This window comes from Hemicordylus capensis, chromosome 7, assembly GCF_027244095.1.
Source record: "Hemicordylus capensis ecotype Gifberg chromosome 7, rHemCap1.1.pri, whole genome shotgun sequence".
NCBI classification, from domain to species: domain Eukaryota; kingdom Metazoa; phylum Chordata; class Lepidosauria; order Squamata; family Cordylidae; genus Hemicordylus; species Hemicordylus capensis.
Window position 1 is genome coordinate 19,433,276 of NC_069663.1, and position 18,182 is coordinate 19,451,457.

Genomic DNA, 18,182 nt, shown 5'->3' on the forward strand with positions numbered 1-18,182 from the left:
GAGAAAGGAACCCATTGCCTTTATCCAGCCTTCAGTTTTACATGAGGTTCTCCAACATGGGTCTCCAGATATTGTAGGACTACTGCTCTTGGCATCCCCCGCCATCATAGCCCAAGTCCTGCACGGCTATGCATTGTGGCTAGAGATGTGGGAAGTCATAGTCCAACAATATCTGGGGACCCAAGTCGCAGAAGCCCTGGTCCAGGCCTTCTGGGTCTGTTTTCTCTCCCAAATTAGAGATGCGTTTGATCTGGATTTTCTGCAACAAGAGATGTTGCTGTAAAATGATGACCTCCAACAGTGTCTCTTCAGCACATTGAAAATCAGCTGTTCAGAGCCCTCAAGATGGGGTTGTTATAGATCCTCTTCTCTCCATCTTAGACTTGTGTTGGGTGCCCAAAGAGTGCAGCCTTTTGTTCAGATTCTAATAATATGAGTGAACATATACATCAGATGTGCATGTGTTGTACCTTCTTGTGAGAGATGGACATTTGCATATGTCTATGTTAAGCATGCTCTGAAAAATATAAACTTGGGTTGATATCCGCATGTCAAGAATGGTTGTGTGAATTGATCCCATGACTGTGATATAGAGTGGAGTCGGGGACTTGAAGCTCCTTTTGTGACTATAAACATTCCCCTACATATCCTACAACCTCCTTCTTCCTCCAGGTGAATGGAGTGTTCCAGTCTCTCCCCATCACCCTTTCTAATGGACGTCTCCGAGCCTATCAGCATGGTGCTAAGGTCCTGATCCAAATTGACTTTGGCCTCATTGTGAGCTATGACCTGGTTTACCGGGTGCGGGTCACTGTCCCAGGCACCTACCAGGGCCAGATGTGTGGCTTGTGTGGGAACTACAATGGCCAGAAGGATGATGAGTTCCTGCTTCCCAATGGCAAGACCACCTCTGATGTAGCTGCATTTGGGGCTGCTTGGAAGGTCCCAGTCCCTGGGACAGCTGGAGCCTGTTCAGATGGGTGCTCTGGGAACAACTGCCCAGTCTGTGAGCAGAGAAAGAAGGACATTTTCCAACAGCGCAACTACTGTGGGCTCCTGGTCGCAACTGACGGCCCCTTCGGGGTGTGCCACAGCAAGGTGGACCCCAACGTGTATCTCAATGACTGCATCTATGACCTATGCTTGAGCAATGGAGAGAGTCAAGCCCTGTGCCAGACCATCCAAAGCTACGTCTCCGCCTGTCAAGAGGCTGGGGTCTCTGTCCAGCCCTGGAGGAGTCAGTCCTTCTGCCGTGAGTACTGCTATGCTGAATTTCTGATCCATGTGGTTCAGAAAATGCAATGCTTTCTATTAATAGTGAATGCAGAGGTCCCCAAGCTACGGAACGCCAGATGTTGCTGAACTGCAACTCCCACCATCCCCAGCTACAATTTATTGTAGCTGGCCCTCTTGGCCAATAATTCTTGCTATCTTTAAGGACTGACTGGAGTCAATGGCATTTCCTCCCTCCACCTGTGTTTTCTAAATCTCTTTCTGTTGTAGCTCTGAGCTGTCCACTCAATAGCCACTATGAGGTCTGTGCCGACCTCTGCTCCGCTGACTGTGCCGGGATCACTGAGTCCAGGATGTGCCCCGAGAGCTGCTCAGAGGGCTGCCAGTGCGACGATGGATTCTTCTTTGATGGTCTTGACTGCATCACTGTGGAGAACTGTGGATGCTCCAGGAATGGAAGCTATTACAAGGTTCTGCCCCTTAGAGGAAACTACTGTCTTGTCATGAATAGCTGCAGGGCAGGGGGACATGTAAAGCTTTAGGCAGAGTCAGGGGTGCAGATCCCCCCTAAGCATTTGAGGAGTTCCCCCCTCATTTGACTGAACTCTTCCTCCAAACCAAATAACCCACATCTATCCCCCAGTGTCTTGAGTAAAGTTGTGCCATCGAATCGGTGTCAACTCCTGGTGACCACAGAGACTTGCGGTTGTCTTCGGTAGGATACAGGGGAGTTTACCATTGCCACCTCCTGCGCAGTATGAGATGATGCCTTTCAGCATCTTCCTATATTGCTGCTGCCCAGTATAGGTGCCAAAGTGTCTTACCTCCATCAAAAAACTTTAAGTGAGGAGTTGCTTCTCAAGCATTCCCTCTGTCTGCATCTCTGGCTAGTTCCACATAACCTTTGTTCCACCTAACAGCATCCATTACTGACTTTGTTCCATCTAGCCTGGTATTGTCTGCAGCGGCCAGCAGCAGCTGTTGCGGGCGCCCCTGGTGGGGCAGCAGGAGGCACCTTTAACTGTAAATTACTAGGTGCTTACCCCAACTCCCACCTCCTACTCTCAGCTGGTGGAGGCCATTTGCATGGCCAGCAAATGGCCTCCATGCTTGTGCAGAGGTCAGCTGAGTGTTGGAGCCGATCCTTCACTGCAGCGGGTGTCGGGTGCCATGCCACTACTCAAAACAGCTTTCAGGTGCGATGGGAAGAGAGGTAAGCACCTAGTAATTTACAGTTAAAGGTGCCTCTCGCTACCCTCCGACAGCGCCTGCACCAGTCGCTGCTGGCAGTGGATATTCAAGGTCTCAGGCAGAGGTTCCTTCCCCTACTTGTTTGTTTGCATGATATACCACCCTTCTTAAAATGACTCAGGGTGGTTTATATTCAGAGAACATTACAGTTCTCTTGTATTCAACAACTGGAGATGTCTTAAACCTGAGATTGTATATGTGTACAATATTTGCCCCATATCTGAATTATTGCAAGGGATGGCTGACTGGTTTCTTTCACTGCACCACAACACAAGGAACCACAGCTAGGGAGTTGATCCGATATTCTGTGGTATTCCAGAGGATATGAGACTCTCAGTTGTAAATGGCTTGAGCTGTGCTGAGACTGATGGAATATCACGCTTTTAGGATTTCCACCATTTTTTGGAGTGGAGGGGGGCAGGGTTCATTGATAGGTAAAGCTTTCCCCCATCACTGAATCTCTATGGCAGGGGGAAAGTGCACCTACTGAATTTCTGCATGTCACAAAACTATTAAGGGCCCAAGAACTTGCACATAAAAGTCACTCCACATTGATTGCTATGTTTGATACATGGCTCTCTGCTTTCATTTTCCAGGAACTGGGAAGACTATCAGAGATGTTGGCCAAGAGCAGGGGTTCCCAATATGTGGCACTCCAGATGTTGTTGAACTACAACACCCATTGTAGCTGTGGATGATGGGAGTTGTAGTTCAGCAACATCGGGAGTGCCAGTGGTTGGCTCCACAGGTGCTTGAACACATGGTTAAGTAGGTAGCAACTTGGTCTGTGGCTGAGTGACAAGCTGCTCAGAATGAGGAATCAGGACACAGACAGCAGTGTTACAGGACCAAAGTAAGACTCTGTTGGCTCCTTGTGACATCTGATTCCTGCTAGACTGGAAGCTGCAATAGCACCTTCTGTCCATCTTCACTGGTGGTGCTATAGTGCATCTGAATTCAGCCAACAGTTCCTTTGGCCTGCAGGCTTCCCCACTGCCAGTGTGCTCACTTTAAGGTCCCTGGCACTTTACAGAGATGATCGGATGGTTGAGTAAGAAGCTATTCAAAAGATGCTGTTTTACTTCCAAGCTTTGTTCTTCTTTCCCTGCTGAGATTCTGGCTCTCTTATGAAGTTTTTGTCTGATTCAAACTGATACATACATGATCTCCATATACACGAGCCAGGACTTGAGTTTTGTTCCCAGATCTGGAAGAGGGGGGCGGGGGGGGGGCGGGAAATACTATGGTCAGAGCAGAGGGAATCAGTACTCTGAGCTTCTGTTCCAAGATCGGTCTTCTGTGTAGCTGAAAAGCTTGCCTGTCAGTAAAAACAATGCTGATGGTGATTAATGCCATGGTCTGCTTTCCCTTGGCAAATGCCCCCGCAGCCCAATGAGAAGGTCCTTCTGAATGAATGCCAGCAAATCTGCAGCTGTATCCCAGGCCGAGGAGTCACCTGTGAGTCCCACAGCTGCTCCAGCGATGAGACCTGCAAAATCCAGGACGGGATCATGAGCTGCATCAATAAAGGTGAACAACCATCATGGACTGAAGGACCTTTCAGAAGACACTCAGGAACATAGGAAGACCTGAATGTAGCAGATGCAGGAAACATTGATTAGGAAGAATCAAACGACAATCCCAATGCATTTTGGGCATCTGCTCTTCATTAGAGGACAGAACATATTGGCACATACATTAGCAGTTCCTTACAAAGTTATCTCCAAACCGAGGGTATTTCCACACAGCAAAAATCTGTGCAACGTAAACTGCTGCATAGAAGTTCTGATAAGGCCAGTCTTCTGGAATAGTCTCCAAACTCACCTATGCACATAAATTCACAAATCAAAGAACTAGGTCTGAGCTGTCATCTTACTGTTTATTTATATATTTATTTTTACACTTATACCCCGCTTTTCCTCCAAGGAGCTCAGAACGGTATACATGGTTATTTTTATCCTCACAACAACCCTGTGAGGTAGCTTAGGCTGAGAGATACATGACTGGCCCAGAGTCACCCAGTGAGTTTCATGGTTGAATGGGGATTCAAACTCAGGTCTTCCTGGTCCTAGTCCAACACTCTAACCACTACACTATGCTGGTTCCCACTACACTATGGTGGCTCCCCTACACATATGGCCATGTATGTACAGTGAACAGTTGATGGTGCACACGTCTCCTACAAGCACTGAGATTTTGAGTGTGTCTTTGAACATCGCTCTCCCATACAACACTAAATCCAATGTGATTTCTTCTTTCAGATCCTTGCAAAACATTCAAGTGTCGGACCAAGGAAACATGCAAGTTAGAGAATGGCAGAGCAACCTGTGTCCCAGACTACAACGAGACTTGTTGGGGTTGGGGAGACCCCCACTATCACACCTTCGATGGGTGGGACTTTCATTTCCAGGGCACCTGTACTTACACGATTGCCAAGTACTGTGGAAATGATCCAACATTAGTACCTTTCACTGTAGATGAGAAGAATGATAACCGGGGCAGCCAGGCTATTTCCTTTGTGAGACAGACCAGTATCTATGTGTATGGTCACCACATCTCCATCCACAAGCAGGAAGTGGGCAAAATCCGGGTGAGTTCCCTTGCAATAGTGTCACTACAGAGCATGAGAACAGGATCTAAAGGAGAAGAGCCTTTGGGAATATGGTTGGCACCAGAGGTCAGACAAGGTGGCTGAGGCCAAGATCTATTAAGGGCCTCACTTGACAAGACGCAGTGCCAGGGATGGCCCTTTCACGAGGCAAGGTAAGATGGTTGCCTCAGGCGGCAGGTTATTGGGGCACCAGTGACGAAATGACCCCGCTGCTGCCATTGGAGTAGCTCTTCAGGATTGTTCTGACCCTTGGAAGCTTTGCAAGGAGAAGCTCTCCTTACCAGGGGATTAGTGGAGGGAGGACGCACGGGGATGGAGCACTGGTATTTCTTGGCTCCTCTGACTGTTGGGGTTTGCATGGCCCTGGGGGCTGTCATGGAGAGTGCCTGCACTTCTGAATTTGCAACTACATCATTGCTCCTTGCAAAACTTGCAGGAAGGACAGAGAGTGAAGAGGAGGCTGTTAGCAACTTTCCCCCCTGTCCACTCCCTAGGCACTTTTGAAGCTTGCAAAGTTGATTTTGAAAGGGAGCTGCCCCCATGTTCCAGGATTGTGGGGCAAGGCAGAATTTGGCACCTTGCCTTAGGCGCCAAAATGCCTTGGGTCACCCCTGGGCATAAGAACATAAGAACAGCCCTGCTGGATCAGGCCCAAGGCCTATCTAGTCCAGCATTGTGTTTCACACACTGGCCCACCAGATGCCTCTGGGAAGCCCACAGACAAGAACTGAGGGCATGCCCTTTCTCTTGCTGTTGCTCCCCTGCAACTGGTGTTCAGAGGCATCCTGCCTCTGAGGCTGGAGGTGGCCTATATCCACCTGACTAGTAGCCATTGATAGGCCTGTCCTCCATGAATCTATCCAAACCCCTCTTCAAGCCATCCAGGTTGTTGGCTGTCCCCACATCTTGTGGCAGAGAATTTCATAGGTTAATTCTGCATTGTGTGAAAAAGTACTTCCTTTTCTTGGTCCTAAATTCTTGGCAATCAGTTTCATGGCATGACCCATGGGCCGTTCTACCATCCCTGCTTTCACAGGGCCTGGTCACATTGGAGGCAGTACACACTACGGGTGATCCAAACTTGGGGATCCCATTTCCATTTGGATGTCTCCAACCTCTTTTGGGGGGGAAATGGAGCTTTCCAGAACTCCAAATGGTGGTGAGAGTCTGCTCTCTTTTTTCTGTGATCGTGGCTGGGGGAAAAATCTCTTCTTTTGCCCTCTATCTGCCTACCTGTTTGTCCTCCCATGCATTATTTCCTTTAAAAAATTTTTTTAGCCCATTTTAAACTCACATGTGGCCGATTTCTAGGTGTCCCCTGCAAGTCTCTGATGTTAGGTTACTTTTCTTCTGGGTTCACCGGTATTGGGAAATCAGTATTGGAGGTATTAATGTTGGAGATGTGAGATGAGTTTAGAGAAGGGTATCCAAAGACTAATGCACTATTACAGGAGGAGTTACATGTCTGACTCTGTCTCCTGTCTCCAGCTGAATGGCGTCTTCACGAGCCTGCCCGTAACTCTAGAGGATGGGAAGATGCAGCTCTACCAAAGTGGCTTGAATGCTATACTGGAAACTGATTTTGGCCTGGTGGTTTCTTTTGACTGGAACTGGCTGTTGGAGATAACTTTGCCCAGCAGCTACTATGGCGCCATCTGTGGCCTTTGTGGGAATTTCAACCAGAACCCAGATGACGACATGGTGACGCGTGCCGGTGACAAGGCTGCTTCTGTGGTGGAGTGGGCTGGGAGCTGGAAGGTGAAGGACCGTGACCCTTTCTGCTGGGACTTCTGCGAGGGGAACTGCCCGACTTGTGAAGAGAGCCAACGCCGACTCTTTGAGAGCGAGGAGTTCTGTGGGCTTATCACCAAGCTGGACGGGGGCCTCTTCCGTGAATGCCACCCCAAGCTAAACCCTGATGATTTCTTTGACAGCTGCGTCTTTGATGTTTGCCTCAACGGTGGTGCCAAGAACATCCTATGCCAAGCCTTGAGTGCCTATGCTTCCAACTGCCACAAGGAGGGTGTGGTTGTTCCAGACTGGAGAGCTCAGAGTGGTTGTGGTGAGCACAAAATTGTGTACATAGTTCTGAAAGAAGAAATGGGCCACGCTGTTCTAATGTGATCCCTAGCAAAATCAAATGCATGCATTCATTATATTTTTATCTTATCCTCTCTCTGGAGAGCCCATGGCAGCCTATGTGATTCTCCCCAGACCCCAGTGTTCTCATCACAACAATCCTGTGAGGTAGGTTAGGCTATGGGATGCTGACTCACCCAAAGTCACCAACTGAGCTACATGGCTAAGTGGAGGTTGGAACCCAGATTTCCCTAGTCCTAGTCCAACACTCTAACCATCACACCATACTAAATTAAGAAGGCCAAAGCCAAATAGAAAATATCCCCCTAGATTATTCTGAAAAAACCTGCCATCTTTAGAGAAGTGGAAATGTGTAGTGGAAATAAAACAGGCATGATTAACCATGAGGAACCCTGATCCAGAAATTCATTTGGCACCATAACTGTGTTACACCCATTATCGATATGGTCACAGACCAGCAAATTACATCAATTGTGTGAAATGGTATTTAAGAAAGGAACACACAAGTTGAGTGTACATGAAATGATGGGCCAACACAGTATAAGGCAGCACCTTACATAGCTAGCTTCAATGGTGGGTAGAAGGCTATTGAATATGAAGCATCCATGGTAGAAAGTGGGATGCAGTAATAGATGGACCAGCCTCCTATGTCCCCATTCTACATGTGAGGCCTTTTGAGCCTCTGTCTTTCCAGCTGTACATTGTCCCTGCTTATTATATAGCTCCTTGCAATGGCTGCTGGTAGGGATGTGCACCAAACTGGGCAGGGGAGGCTCGAAGGCACATTGGATACTTCTGGCTAGTTCTGGTAAACGGGGACAACAGGGCGGCAGGGAGATATGCTGCTGCCCCATGGACTTTGCCAAAAACGGAGTGCCGGTAGGGGGAAAGCGGTGGGAGGGGTAAGTGCACCCTTCCCAGCCCTTAAAGCAGCATCCCCCACCTTCAAACCGGTGGAACCACCCACTGTTCAAACTGGTTTGGAGGCCCATAAAGGGCCTCCAAACCGATTCCGTGCACATCCCTAGCTGCTGGTACTCTGGTTGCAGATGGGCACACAGGCTATTCTAAGGGGAAAAAATGTAACCAGGAGTAGAGCTCAGATAGTCCCTATCACTAGCAGGTAAATGGGAGACTTGATGGCCTGTAGACCAGGAGACATGCTGGCTTGCTCCAATATTTAACTGAGCAGCACTGGTGTATGATGGACGGTTCTTCATATGCTATAAAGTCTCCACTGCTCTGTCCCCTCCCAGCTTTGCCGTGCCCAGAGAACAGCCATTACGAGGCCTGCGGAAATGCCTGCCCAGCCAGCTGCTCGGATCGCACTGCTCCATCCAACTGCAATAAGCCCTGTGTGGAAGCCTGCCAGTGCAATGAAGGCTATGTGCTCAGTGCTGACAAATGTGTCCCTGTGGGGAGCTGTGGCTGCACCTACAACGGCCTCTACTATAAGCCTGAGGAGGAGTTCTGGGCTGATGAGAACTGTGGCTCTCGCTGCAGGTGTGACCCCAGCTTGGGCATGGTGGTATGTCAGCCGGCCAGCTGCAAAGCCAGTGAAAGATGTTCCACGGTCGACGGGATCCGGGGCTGTCATCCCATCGGCTACACCACATGCACTGCAACTGGGGACCATCACTACACCACCTTTGATGGGAAGAGGTACGATTTCACAGGAACTTGCATCTACCAGCTGGTTGGACTCTGCTCCAGGGATCCCACGCTCGCTCCATTCACCATCAAGATCCAAAACAACCAAGGCAGTAAGACGATGCCATTCTCTTCCATGGTTACTTTAGAAGTCTACAACCGAACCATCACAATTAGCCAGAAGCATCCTTACACAATCCAGGTATGGAGGGAGAGCTGGTATAACAGACATGAGCTATGACTTAACCCAGCTTGGGACTTACTGAATGGTCTCAGGCAAGCCACTGTCTGGGTTCAGACATAATGTGGAACTTTGGTTTGTTTACATGTGAACATAAGAAGCTGTCTTATACTAGGCTTGTTCACCCAACCTTAAACATGGTCAGAGGTATGACCATGCCCACTCCAAGGTAGTAGAGCTGTGCACACCCCCAATCGGCCGTTGTATGAACCCAGACATCAAGGGAGGAGGAGAGGAGAGTAGTTATTGTGTGGGAGCCAGGAGCTGGATAGGACAATATGATGTGAGGTCCTGCAATATCTCTAAGTTTTGTCTCATTGCTAATAAAATTCGGCTAGAGCTTGTCAATTAGTTGGTTACTTGAGAGTTCTGCCTTGTTGCAAATAACTTAGCTAATCATTATTATAGTTTATCTCATTCTGCTTCTATTTCTTTTAGTTTTGGTTATATTTAATCTTATCTAATAAGTTTTAAATTTTAGTAGTTTTACCTACCTTATTATACAAATCTAGTTGTATCTGTTTGAATCTGTTCTTTGCTATATTGGTCAAAGACTGAAATAAAGATTGAGTGATTGGGTAGAACAACTTTTCATCCACTCTTGATAAAATGCTGAAGACAGAATGTAGGTTGGGTGTGCCCACCCTATCCAGTTCCCACATGATCACTCTCCCCTCTTCCTTCCTTGATCTTGATCTTTAGGCTCATATGATCTCCAACCGAGAGTGTGCATGGCTCTCTTATCCTGACTGGGCTCTCATCTGACCCTATTTAGGGCTGTGTGAATAAGCCTACTGAGTCAGGTCACTGGTCTAGTGATCGTCTAGTTCAGTATTGTTTACACTGACTGGCAACGACATGCCAGGGTTTCAGGAGAGTATTTCCCAGCCCTACCTGGAGATGCCAGGGATTGAACCTGGGATCTGATGCAAGCAAAGCAGATGCTCTACCACTGGATGATGGCCTTGTGCTTAGCTCAACTGTGGTTTGTTTTAATGTCTAAACTCAAGCCTGCCCACAAATCATGACTGGTTTGGGGCCAAACAATCAGGATCTGAGACGATGGTCAGGAAGTGAAGCCAATAGGTTTTTTCGCAGGGTTCTTAATCTGGCCTGCTTTCCTTTATTGCCTCATCTGAATTGGCAACCTTGTTTTGACATCTTGACAATGTTCTCCTCATCCCCTGTAGGTAGATGGAGTATTTGCGGAGTTGCCCTTCTACCACGAAGACAAGGTAAAGGCCTACGTTAGTGGCGCCCATGTCCTTGTAGCCACCAAGTTTGATCTTACGGTGACCTTTGGCTGGAACAGACTTGTTCATGTCACCATTCCTAGCAGCTATCTCAATGCAGTTTGTGGCCTCTGTGGCAATGACAACAGGGACCCCAGTGACGATCTGATCATGAAGGATGGGAGCCAGGCAGCCAACCCTGCCCAGTTTGCAGAGAGCTGGAAGGTAGGCGAGATCCCTGACTGTGTGAATGGATGCACTAGTGACTGCCCAGTGTGCAAAGAGGCAGAGAAACAAACCTACAAGAGTGACCAGTACTGTGGGATCCTCATCAGAAAGGACGGACCATTCAAACAATGCCAAGGTGCAATTGATCCAACACCCTTCTTTGATGACTGTGTCTTTGACACCTGCCAGTACAAGGGGCACCACGACACCCTTTGCAGTGCCATCAGTGCTTATGTAACAGCCTGCCAAGCTGAGGGCATCAAGATTGGACAGTGGAGAACAGCCTCCTTCTGCAGTACGTATCGAAATCTGCTTCATCATGGTAGGAGAGCTTGGAGAATGTGGCAGAGGAGCTTTCTCAGTGGCATGTCATGGTATTGCTGTTGTGAATTAATCGATGGAATTCTCTGCGATGGGATGTCATGATGGCCACTAGCTTGGGTGGCTTTAAAAGGGTCTTAGACAAAGTCATGGAGGACAGACCTACCTGGTGGCTACTAGTCTGGTGGCTATAAACCAACCTCAGAGGCAAGATGCCTCTAAATACCAGTTGAGGGGAGCAACAGCCAGAGAGAGGGCATGCCTTCAACTCTTGCCTGTGGGCTTCTCAGAGGCATCTGGTGGGCCACTCTGGGAAACACGAAGCTGGACTAGATAGGCCTTGGGCCTGATCCAGCAGGGCTGTTCTTATGAAGTCATTTTGATACAGCCATTTTTAAAAATTCTATTAATTGGTGGTGTTCATGAGCAGCTTTGCTAAATTAAACTTGGTAAGCATTACTCACATGCCTGAAGCTTTTCAACAGATCTTTGTTGATGCAAATAGAGTGTTTAAATAGCCACAGATACATGATGGCATGTTAAGAACCAGCATACGACTCCTAAAGTTTGTTTGTTTGTCTATACTGCCTGACATGTGTATCCCTAGGCGGTGTACATGAGTTAAAATACAACAAATTCTGATTAATTTTTTTAATGATATAAAACCAATTAAAATTAATTAAAAGCCTGAAAAAACAGGAACCTCCTACGGATCTTTTTAAAAACAGTCAGAGATGCAGAAACTCTTATTTTAACAGGGAGTACATTCCAGACCCTTGGGGCAGTCATGGAGAAGGCCTGGTCCTGAGAGCCACCACACAAGCCAGTGCTAGTCATAACCAGACCTCCCCAGAAGATCTTAATAGGTGGAAGGATTCATGACAAAAGAAGTATGTTCTTAAATACCTTGGGCCCAAGCCATTCAGGGCTTTATAGGTAATAACCAGCACTTTGTATTCCGCTCAGAAACATAGCAGCCAGTGCAGTTCTTTTAAGATCAACATTATATGGTCTCTTCGGGTTATCCTGTAGACCAGTCTGCTGCCGCATTCTGCACCAACTGTAGTTTCCAGACTACGTACAAAGGCAGCCCAATGTAGAGTGCATTACAGCAGTAAAGCCTGGAGGTTACCAGCATATGTACAACTGTTTTCCTCCAGAAATGGGTGTAGCTGACGTATCAGCTGAAGCTGATAAAAAACACTCCTGTCCATTGCCTCAGCCTGAGAGACTAGAAAGAGTTTTGGATCCAGGAGCACTCCCAAGCTAGATACTTGTTCTTTCTGGGGGATTGTAACCCCATGCAGAACAAGCAGGTCTAAACCATCTCTTGAGTTCTGACCCCCCACAGTCAGTACCTCCGTTTTATTTGGATTAAATTTCAGTGTGTTATGATTCATCCAGCCCATTACCACCTCCAGGAAGGTATTTAGGGAAGTTATGCTATTATCTGATGAAGTGGATATGGAGAAATAGATTTGGGTGCCATCAGCATATTGATACCACCATGCACCAAATCTCCTGATGATCTCCCCCAGAGGTTTCATGTAGATGCTGGTTACAAAAAAAAGTGACCCCCAAAAAGTGACCCCAAAAAAGAGGTACCGATCGCTTTTTAAAAAACTAGTTAAAATTGAAATTAAATGATTTCAAATTCTATGATTTTGCTTGATAATCAGAACACAATGCAGTCTTGGAGTCCTGATTCCACACTGGAATATAGGAAACTGTCCCATCCCTCCTTCTGTGACAACACATCACCTAAGTCATGGTGCACTGATTCAAAAACTCTTTCCTTATACAGCTGTTCATGGTCTCTTCAACATTTTCTTTCAGGCCTTTCCTGTCCACAGAATTCCCACTATGATCTCTGTGGAAACGGCTGCCCTGCCACCTGCTATGGCCTTTCAGCTCCTAATGGATGTGAGATGTCTTGCAAAGAAGGCTGCTATTGCGATCCTGGGTTTGTCCTGAGTGGAGATCAGTGCGTCCCCATTGGGGAGTGTGGCTGTGTCTACCAGGATAGGTACTATAAGAAGGGAGATGACTTCTTCCCCAGTGCCTCCTGCCAGGAAAGGTGCCACTGCATAGACAATGGGGCTGTGGAGTGCCAGAAGGTCTCCTGTGGGGCCCATGAGGAATGCAGGGTGAAGAACGGCATTCAAGGCTGCCACCCGCATGGCTGTGGCAAATGTAGTGTCGCTGGAGGAAGTCACTACCTCACTTTTGATGGGCAGACTTTCAGCTTCCCGGGTTCCTGCACTTACACCTTGGCCAAAGTCTGCAACAGAGATTCTGAGCTCGTCCAGTTTTCTGTGGTGATCGAAAACGAGAGCATGGGTGATGGCAAAGTTGTGCCAAAGATGGTAGTCATCACTGTCCATGGTTACATCCTCAGCCTTGTAAGAGGAATGAACTGGAAGATTCTGGTAGGTCTCTTTTTCAGACATTCACTGTGAAAGCCCTGGGATACCTCCTCCATTATTTCCTGTCCATGTACAGATAATCCCTCTGTAATGCAAAAATCTCCGATGCACTTAAGGAAACTCTGGATGAGCTGAGTTATACACCCAGTAGGACTTCTGCTTACTCTGCCTGGGTTCACACAGTTATGGGGATCCTGGTTAAAAGTTTATTAGTGAGCCCAGCAGAGCTGTTTGTGTGAACCCGCATTTAACCAAAAGCGATGTTTAGAATCGAAATGCAGGGTACAGATAGTAGGGGTGTGCATGAATCACGATTCGAAGGGCAATTCTCAACACATCTGCTGCACCGTTAAAAAGGAGGAGAGCAGGTGCATATCTGCTTCCCTGCAGGGATTGGTGACGCTCCTCCCAGCTATCTTGGTGCACCAGCGGCGTTCTCCCCCAGCTGGTCCCACGTGATGCCAGCTGGGGGGAAATGCCGCCAGTGCAGCAAGACAGCTGGGATGAGTGCCACTGATTCAGGAAGTGGCAGTGAGCAGCAGGGGAGCAATTATGCACCTGCTCTCTTCCATTTTAAAGGTGCAGGGGATGTGTTACGTATCGCCCTTCGAATCACGATTCGTGCACATCCCTAACAGATGGGAAGTTTTCTGCTGTATGGGCATTGGGCATGATATGTGAATAACTGTTTGTGCATACAGATTTTATGTTTGTTGAATATAACATATGAATAGGGACTATGTCCGACTTGATTCTAATTGTGGCCCCTGGATTTTTCTCTTCTGTCGGCATAGGTGGATGGAGAAGCCTATACACTGCCTTTGGAGATAGAGAGGAGAAAAATTTGGGTAAATCATGAAGGGGAGAATATTGTGGTCCAGACCAGTTTTGGTCTCAGGGTCCTCTATGATTCCTCCTACTATGTCCTGGTGTACGTCCCCAGCACATACCAGGGACACATGTGTGGCCTGTGTGGCAACTTCAATGGTGACAGAAGAGATGAATTCCAACTGCCTGATGAGAGGAGCACCCCAAATACAACAGAATTTGGAGTATCTTGGAAAGTGTCTGCTGATCAATCTGGCTGTTCAGATGGCTGCAGGCAGAATTGCCCCGTCTGTGACTCCAGCAAGACAAGGCCATACCAGGCTGAGAACTCCTGTGGGCTGATCCAAGCCAAGACCGGTCCATTCAGTGACTGCCACTCCCTGGTGAAACCTAATGAGTATTTTGATCGCTGCCTGTATGCCATGTGTGGTGCCAGTGGGGTGAAAGATATCCTCTGCCAGAGCCTTCAGGCCTACATGACTGCGTGCCAAGCTGCTGGAGGAAGTGTCAAGCCGTGGAGAACAGCCTCCCTCTGTCGTGAGTTGTAACATGGATCTGCTTCTGCTGTCATCTTTATCTGTTAGAGGCCTGCTGTCAGATATTTCTTTGCTATTTCCAAACTACTTGTGATTCTTTCTGCAGCTACTGGCCATGCACACCTCCACTCTCTGCCTGTTCTCTCCCAGCTTTCCTTCTCTTCCCATGCTTCTAGTTTCCCCCTGTCCCCCATATTCCTCTGGACCACTCCTTTGTCTCATGAGCCCCACACCTTATTTTCTAAGACCTTTCCATCTTTCCCTGCTTTGCTTGAGCCCTTGGCTCTTTCTTCCCAAGCCACATTATTCTTCCACTCCTTCTTTCTTAGGCCCGTCTGCTCTGCCTCACGCTTGGAGCTGAGCCACTCAGCCAGGGAGTGGGCTCTCCTGCCTGCCCTACCCTTCTCTGACATCATTAGGGCAGCTCAGTCAATGGCAGCCAGTGGCTTCAGAACCACCACCTCCACCACCCTTAGCATATTGCAGTATAGACAGTTGGCTCTAGGTTGGAAGGGCGTGGTGGGGGGGCTTAGACAAGATGCCCCACTTGGCCCCTCTCCCTGAGCTGACCCACCTCCTCCTTAACACTGCCGTCATTGTCCATTTGATTGCCCCCTTCCTCTGGGCCCAACCTGCTCTACCGCCCAAAGGGAGAGGACAACGTGAGTGAAGGCTACTTCTCCTCTCCTCTCCCCTCCCCTCCCCTTGTTCCTAATTATACCCTTGGAGAGGTCAGTTAGGCAGACATAGCAAGAAGCAGCATGACAACTACCACTCTCGGGGTTGGCCCAATCCAGTGCCTGTCAATTAGGCTTTTCATTCATTCATTCATTCATTCATTCCTTCATTCAATGTTTATACCACCCTTCCAAAATGGCTCAGGCCATGTGGCTGCAAGCTGAATTTTTTGTTTGCCACTCTGACTGCTCTTTGACGTTCAACATGTTTCTCACGTCACAACCAAAAACTGGGAGCGCACACAGCTCCCAAACCTGGGCAGGACACTTGTCTTACCCAGTTTTCACTTATGTGGACAGCTTCACTGTGTCATAGTGTATGCTGTTCTGAGAGCTTCCTAGGAAGAGTGGCTAATAAACAGCAACATGATGGCCACCTGTGCAATTGAGCTATCCCTTCTTAGCCCTGCCAGAATGAGAATCAAGGGAGCTCTTGCTGACAGTGTTAACCCTGCATTTCCTTTCTGCCCCCAGCCCTTTCCTGCCCAACCAACAGCCACTATCAGCTGTGTACAAGGTCCTGTGATCATACGTGTGCTGGCCTGTCTGCTCCCACCTTCTGCACTCAGAAATGCTTTGAAGGCTGCCAGTGCAAAGCCGGCTATGTGTCTGATGGAGAAACATGTGTGTCCATGGACAGGTGTGGCTGTGTTCATGATGGGCACTACATCAAGGTGGGTGCCAGGAGAACAGTTCACTTTTGAATTTCATGGACTATAACAATGATGGGGAGAGAATGGCGCAGTGCTCAATGCACTGGCCTGCTCTCTCTATGCAGCAGGAGGTACAAATGAAATGAGTTGGTCAGATCCTTAGGGGATAAGAGTGGAGTGTACCATTTCAGATTGTGGGGAGAATGTTGTTTTTGCATGCTCCTTCAAATTCAACACTGCCTGCCAGAAGAACACAAGGAAGAAATGTTCTAGTTTAGCCCTCCCAGCTGTTTGTTTTCTATTTGCAGATAGGGATCTCCCTCCCCCACACCCCCATAAAAATGTCATCCCCCCACTGGTAGCCTGAAGTGGTACAGAGCAGTCTACTTCCTCAAGCTTCTTGCCACTTCATTCTGCTTCAAGTCTAAGCTCTATTTGGATGTTATTCAAACTGGGCACAATGTAGCCAGGTACAGGGTAAATAGGAGTGTGACAGGTAGCCATTGCCTCTGGCATTGATCCGCTCTGTAGCCACGCCCCTGCCTTCCCCTGGGTACAGTGTCCATCTGTCATGGCACATGTTGCACCTGGAGACAGGTGATCAATGTAATTTGGGCTACCCAGTATCAGCAATGTGCAAATTGATTCAAATTTGAAACAATTCAGCTCAAATCTGGGTAATTCAAATTCAAATCAAATCACCTCTTAAAAGGGCAATTTGATTTGGCTTCGAATCAAACGTTCAAAATTTGATTCAAATTCAATTCGAGAGCTATTTGGCACCTTTTCAAAAACCATCCAGGACCCTTTATTAGCTAAAAAAAGGGGGGCCTAAGCAGGGTCAAATTGACTCAAATTCTATTCAGATTCGAATCAAATTTTCGGACCAGGTTCAAATTTGAAATGAATTAGAAATGATATGCCATGTAACTCTCAGTATTTCACCCCTCTAATTCTTCAGTAAAGCCTGATGTATGGGAAAAGCCCAGTCAGGAGCAAATTTTGGCTATTTGCTCTGATCCTGTGAGTGCCTGTGTCACCTGAATATATGTCACTGAAGAAACTATTCCCTTCAGGGTCATGGGAAGCTACTTGTCTGGTCAGTTGGGCGGGGTGCTTGGATATTTTTCTAGGAGATAAAAATGTAATTTCTAGATATTTAATTGCAAATGTTGGGTTCAGCTAGGCATTCCAGGAAAGCAACATCTTGAAATTATTTAATGAAATAATTAAATGTATTTGAAAATGTATTTAAAACAACAACTAAATCAACCCCAAGTTTGATATGTTGACGTTTTCTTGTGGGTTAAAATCTTTGTTTTCATCTGAATAACACTTAAAATAAACCCCCAAAATCTTCATTTCCAGACCAGTGGAATTAATGAATGTATTTGTCTGGGAATGGTTTCATCCTCTTAGGCTGAAGAAAGCCTTGTCTCCAAGGACTGCTCTGAGAAGTGCACCTGCCATGCCTCAGGCCACCTCATCTGTGAGGAAATGAGCTGCAAGAAAGGGGAGGCCTGTGCCCTCAGGAATGGCAGGCGTGGCTGCGTGAGGCAGGAAGGCCAATGCACTCTCTCCTTAGGAGCCCAGCTCACCACCTTTGATGGGGCCTCAGGAGAAGTACTCTACAGTGGCGCCTATGAAGTGGCTTCTCTCTGTGACAGCATGGCCCGTACATGGTTCCGCCTGATAGTCAACATGGGGGAATGTAGTGATGGTGAAGTGCTGGCTGGTGCCGCCATCTTTGTTTTCTTCCGAGAGGCCTTTATTGCCATCAACAAGAACCAGGAGATTTGGGTAAGGAGACCCGGCTTGGCACAACCTGTTCTGTGGGGGGCACAAAGGCTTTGCAGGTGGGAGCAGAGTTTGTGAAAGAACCAGAGGGGACCAGAGAAAGACATTCATTGTATAGCTTTTTGCTGAGCTGAGCAGGCCAAGACCAACCACAATTCTGTGGCTGACAGAACGCCTTCCAGAATGAGTCGTGGGAGTTCAGCTTGGATTAGTTATGGCTTGACCAAGGTTTCCTGGGGGTTGTGTGAAAGCAGACTCATCCCACAGCAGACGTCATCCTGTGTGTACTATCTCAGTTGAGAATGAGCATGTAACCCAAAGGAAGGGGAAATATTTGC

General features: G+C 47.7%; 1 protein-coding gene across 5 annotated transcripts in view; it reads left to right on the plus strand.

Annotated features, from left to right (window-relative positions):
• LOC128333117 (IgGFc-binding protein-like) overlaps positions 1 to 18,182 on the plus strand; it is a 94,129-nt gene that overhangs the window by 74,328 nt on the left and 1,619 nt on the right. For all 5 annotated transcript variants that reach the window (XM_053268209.1, XM_053268207.1, XM_053268206.1 and 2 more), the window contains 11 exons: positions 673 to 1,252; positions 1,504 to 1,703; positions 3,873 to 4,014; positions 4,746 to 5,074; positions 6,584 to 7,157; positions 8,452 to 9,047; positions 10,277 to 10,841; positions 12,704 to 13,296; positions 14,088 to 14,658; positions 15,869 to 16,068; positions 17,467 to 17,847. In XM_053268209.1, coding sequence (XP_053124184.1) covers positions 673 to 1,252; positions 1,504 to 1,703; positions 3,873 to 4,014; positions 4,746 to 5,074; positions 6,584 to 7,157; positions 8,452 to 9,047; positions 10,277 to 10,841; positions 12,704 to 13,296; positions 14,088 to 14,658; positions 15,869 to 16,068; positions 17,467 to 17,847 — 4,731 coding nt within the window. The remainder of the gene's footprint in view (positions 1 to 672; positions 1,253 to 1,503; positions 1,704 to 3,872; positions 4,015 to 4,745; positions 5,075 to 6,583; positions 7,158 to 8,451; positions 9,048 to 10,276; positions 10,842 to 12,703; positions 13,297 to 14,087; positions 14,659 to 15,868; positions 16,069 to 17,466; positions 17,848 to 18,182) is intronic.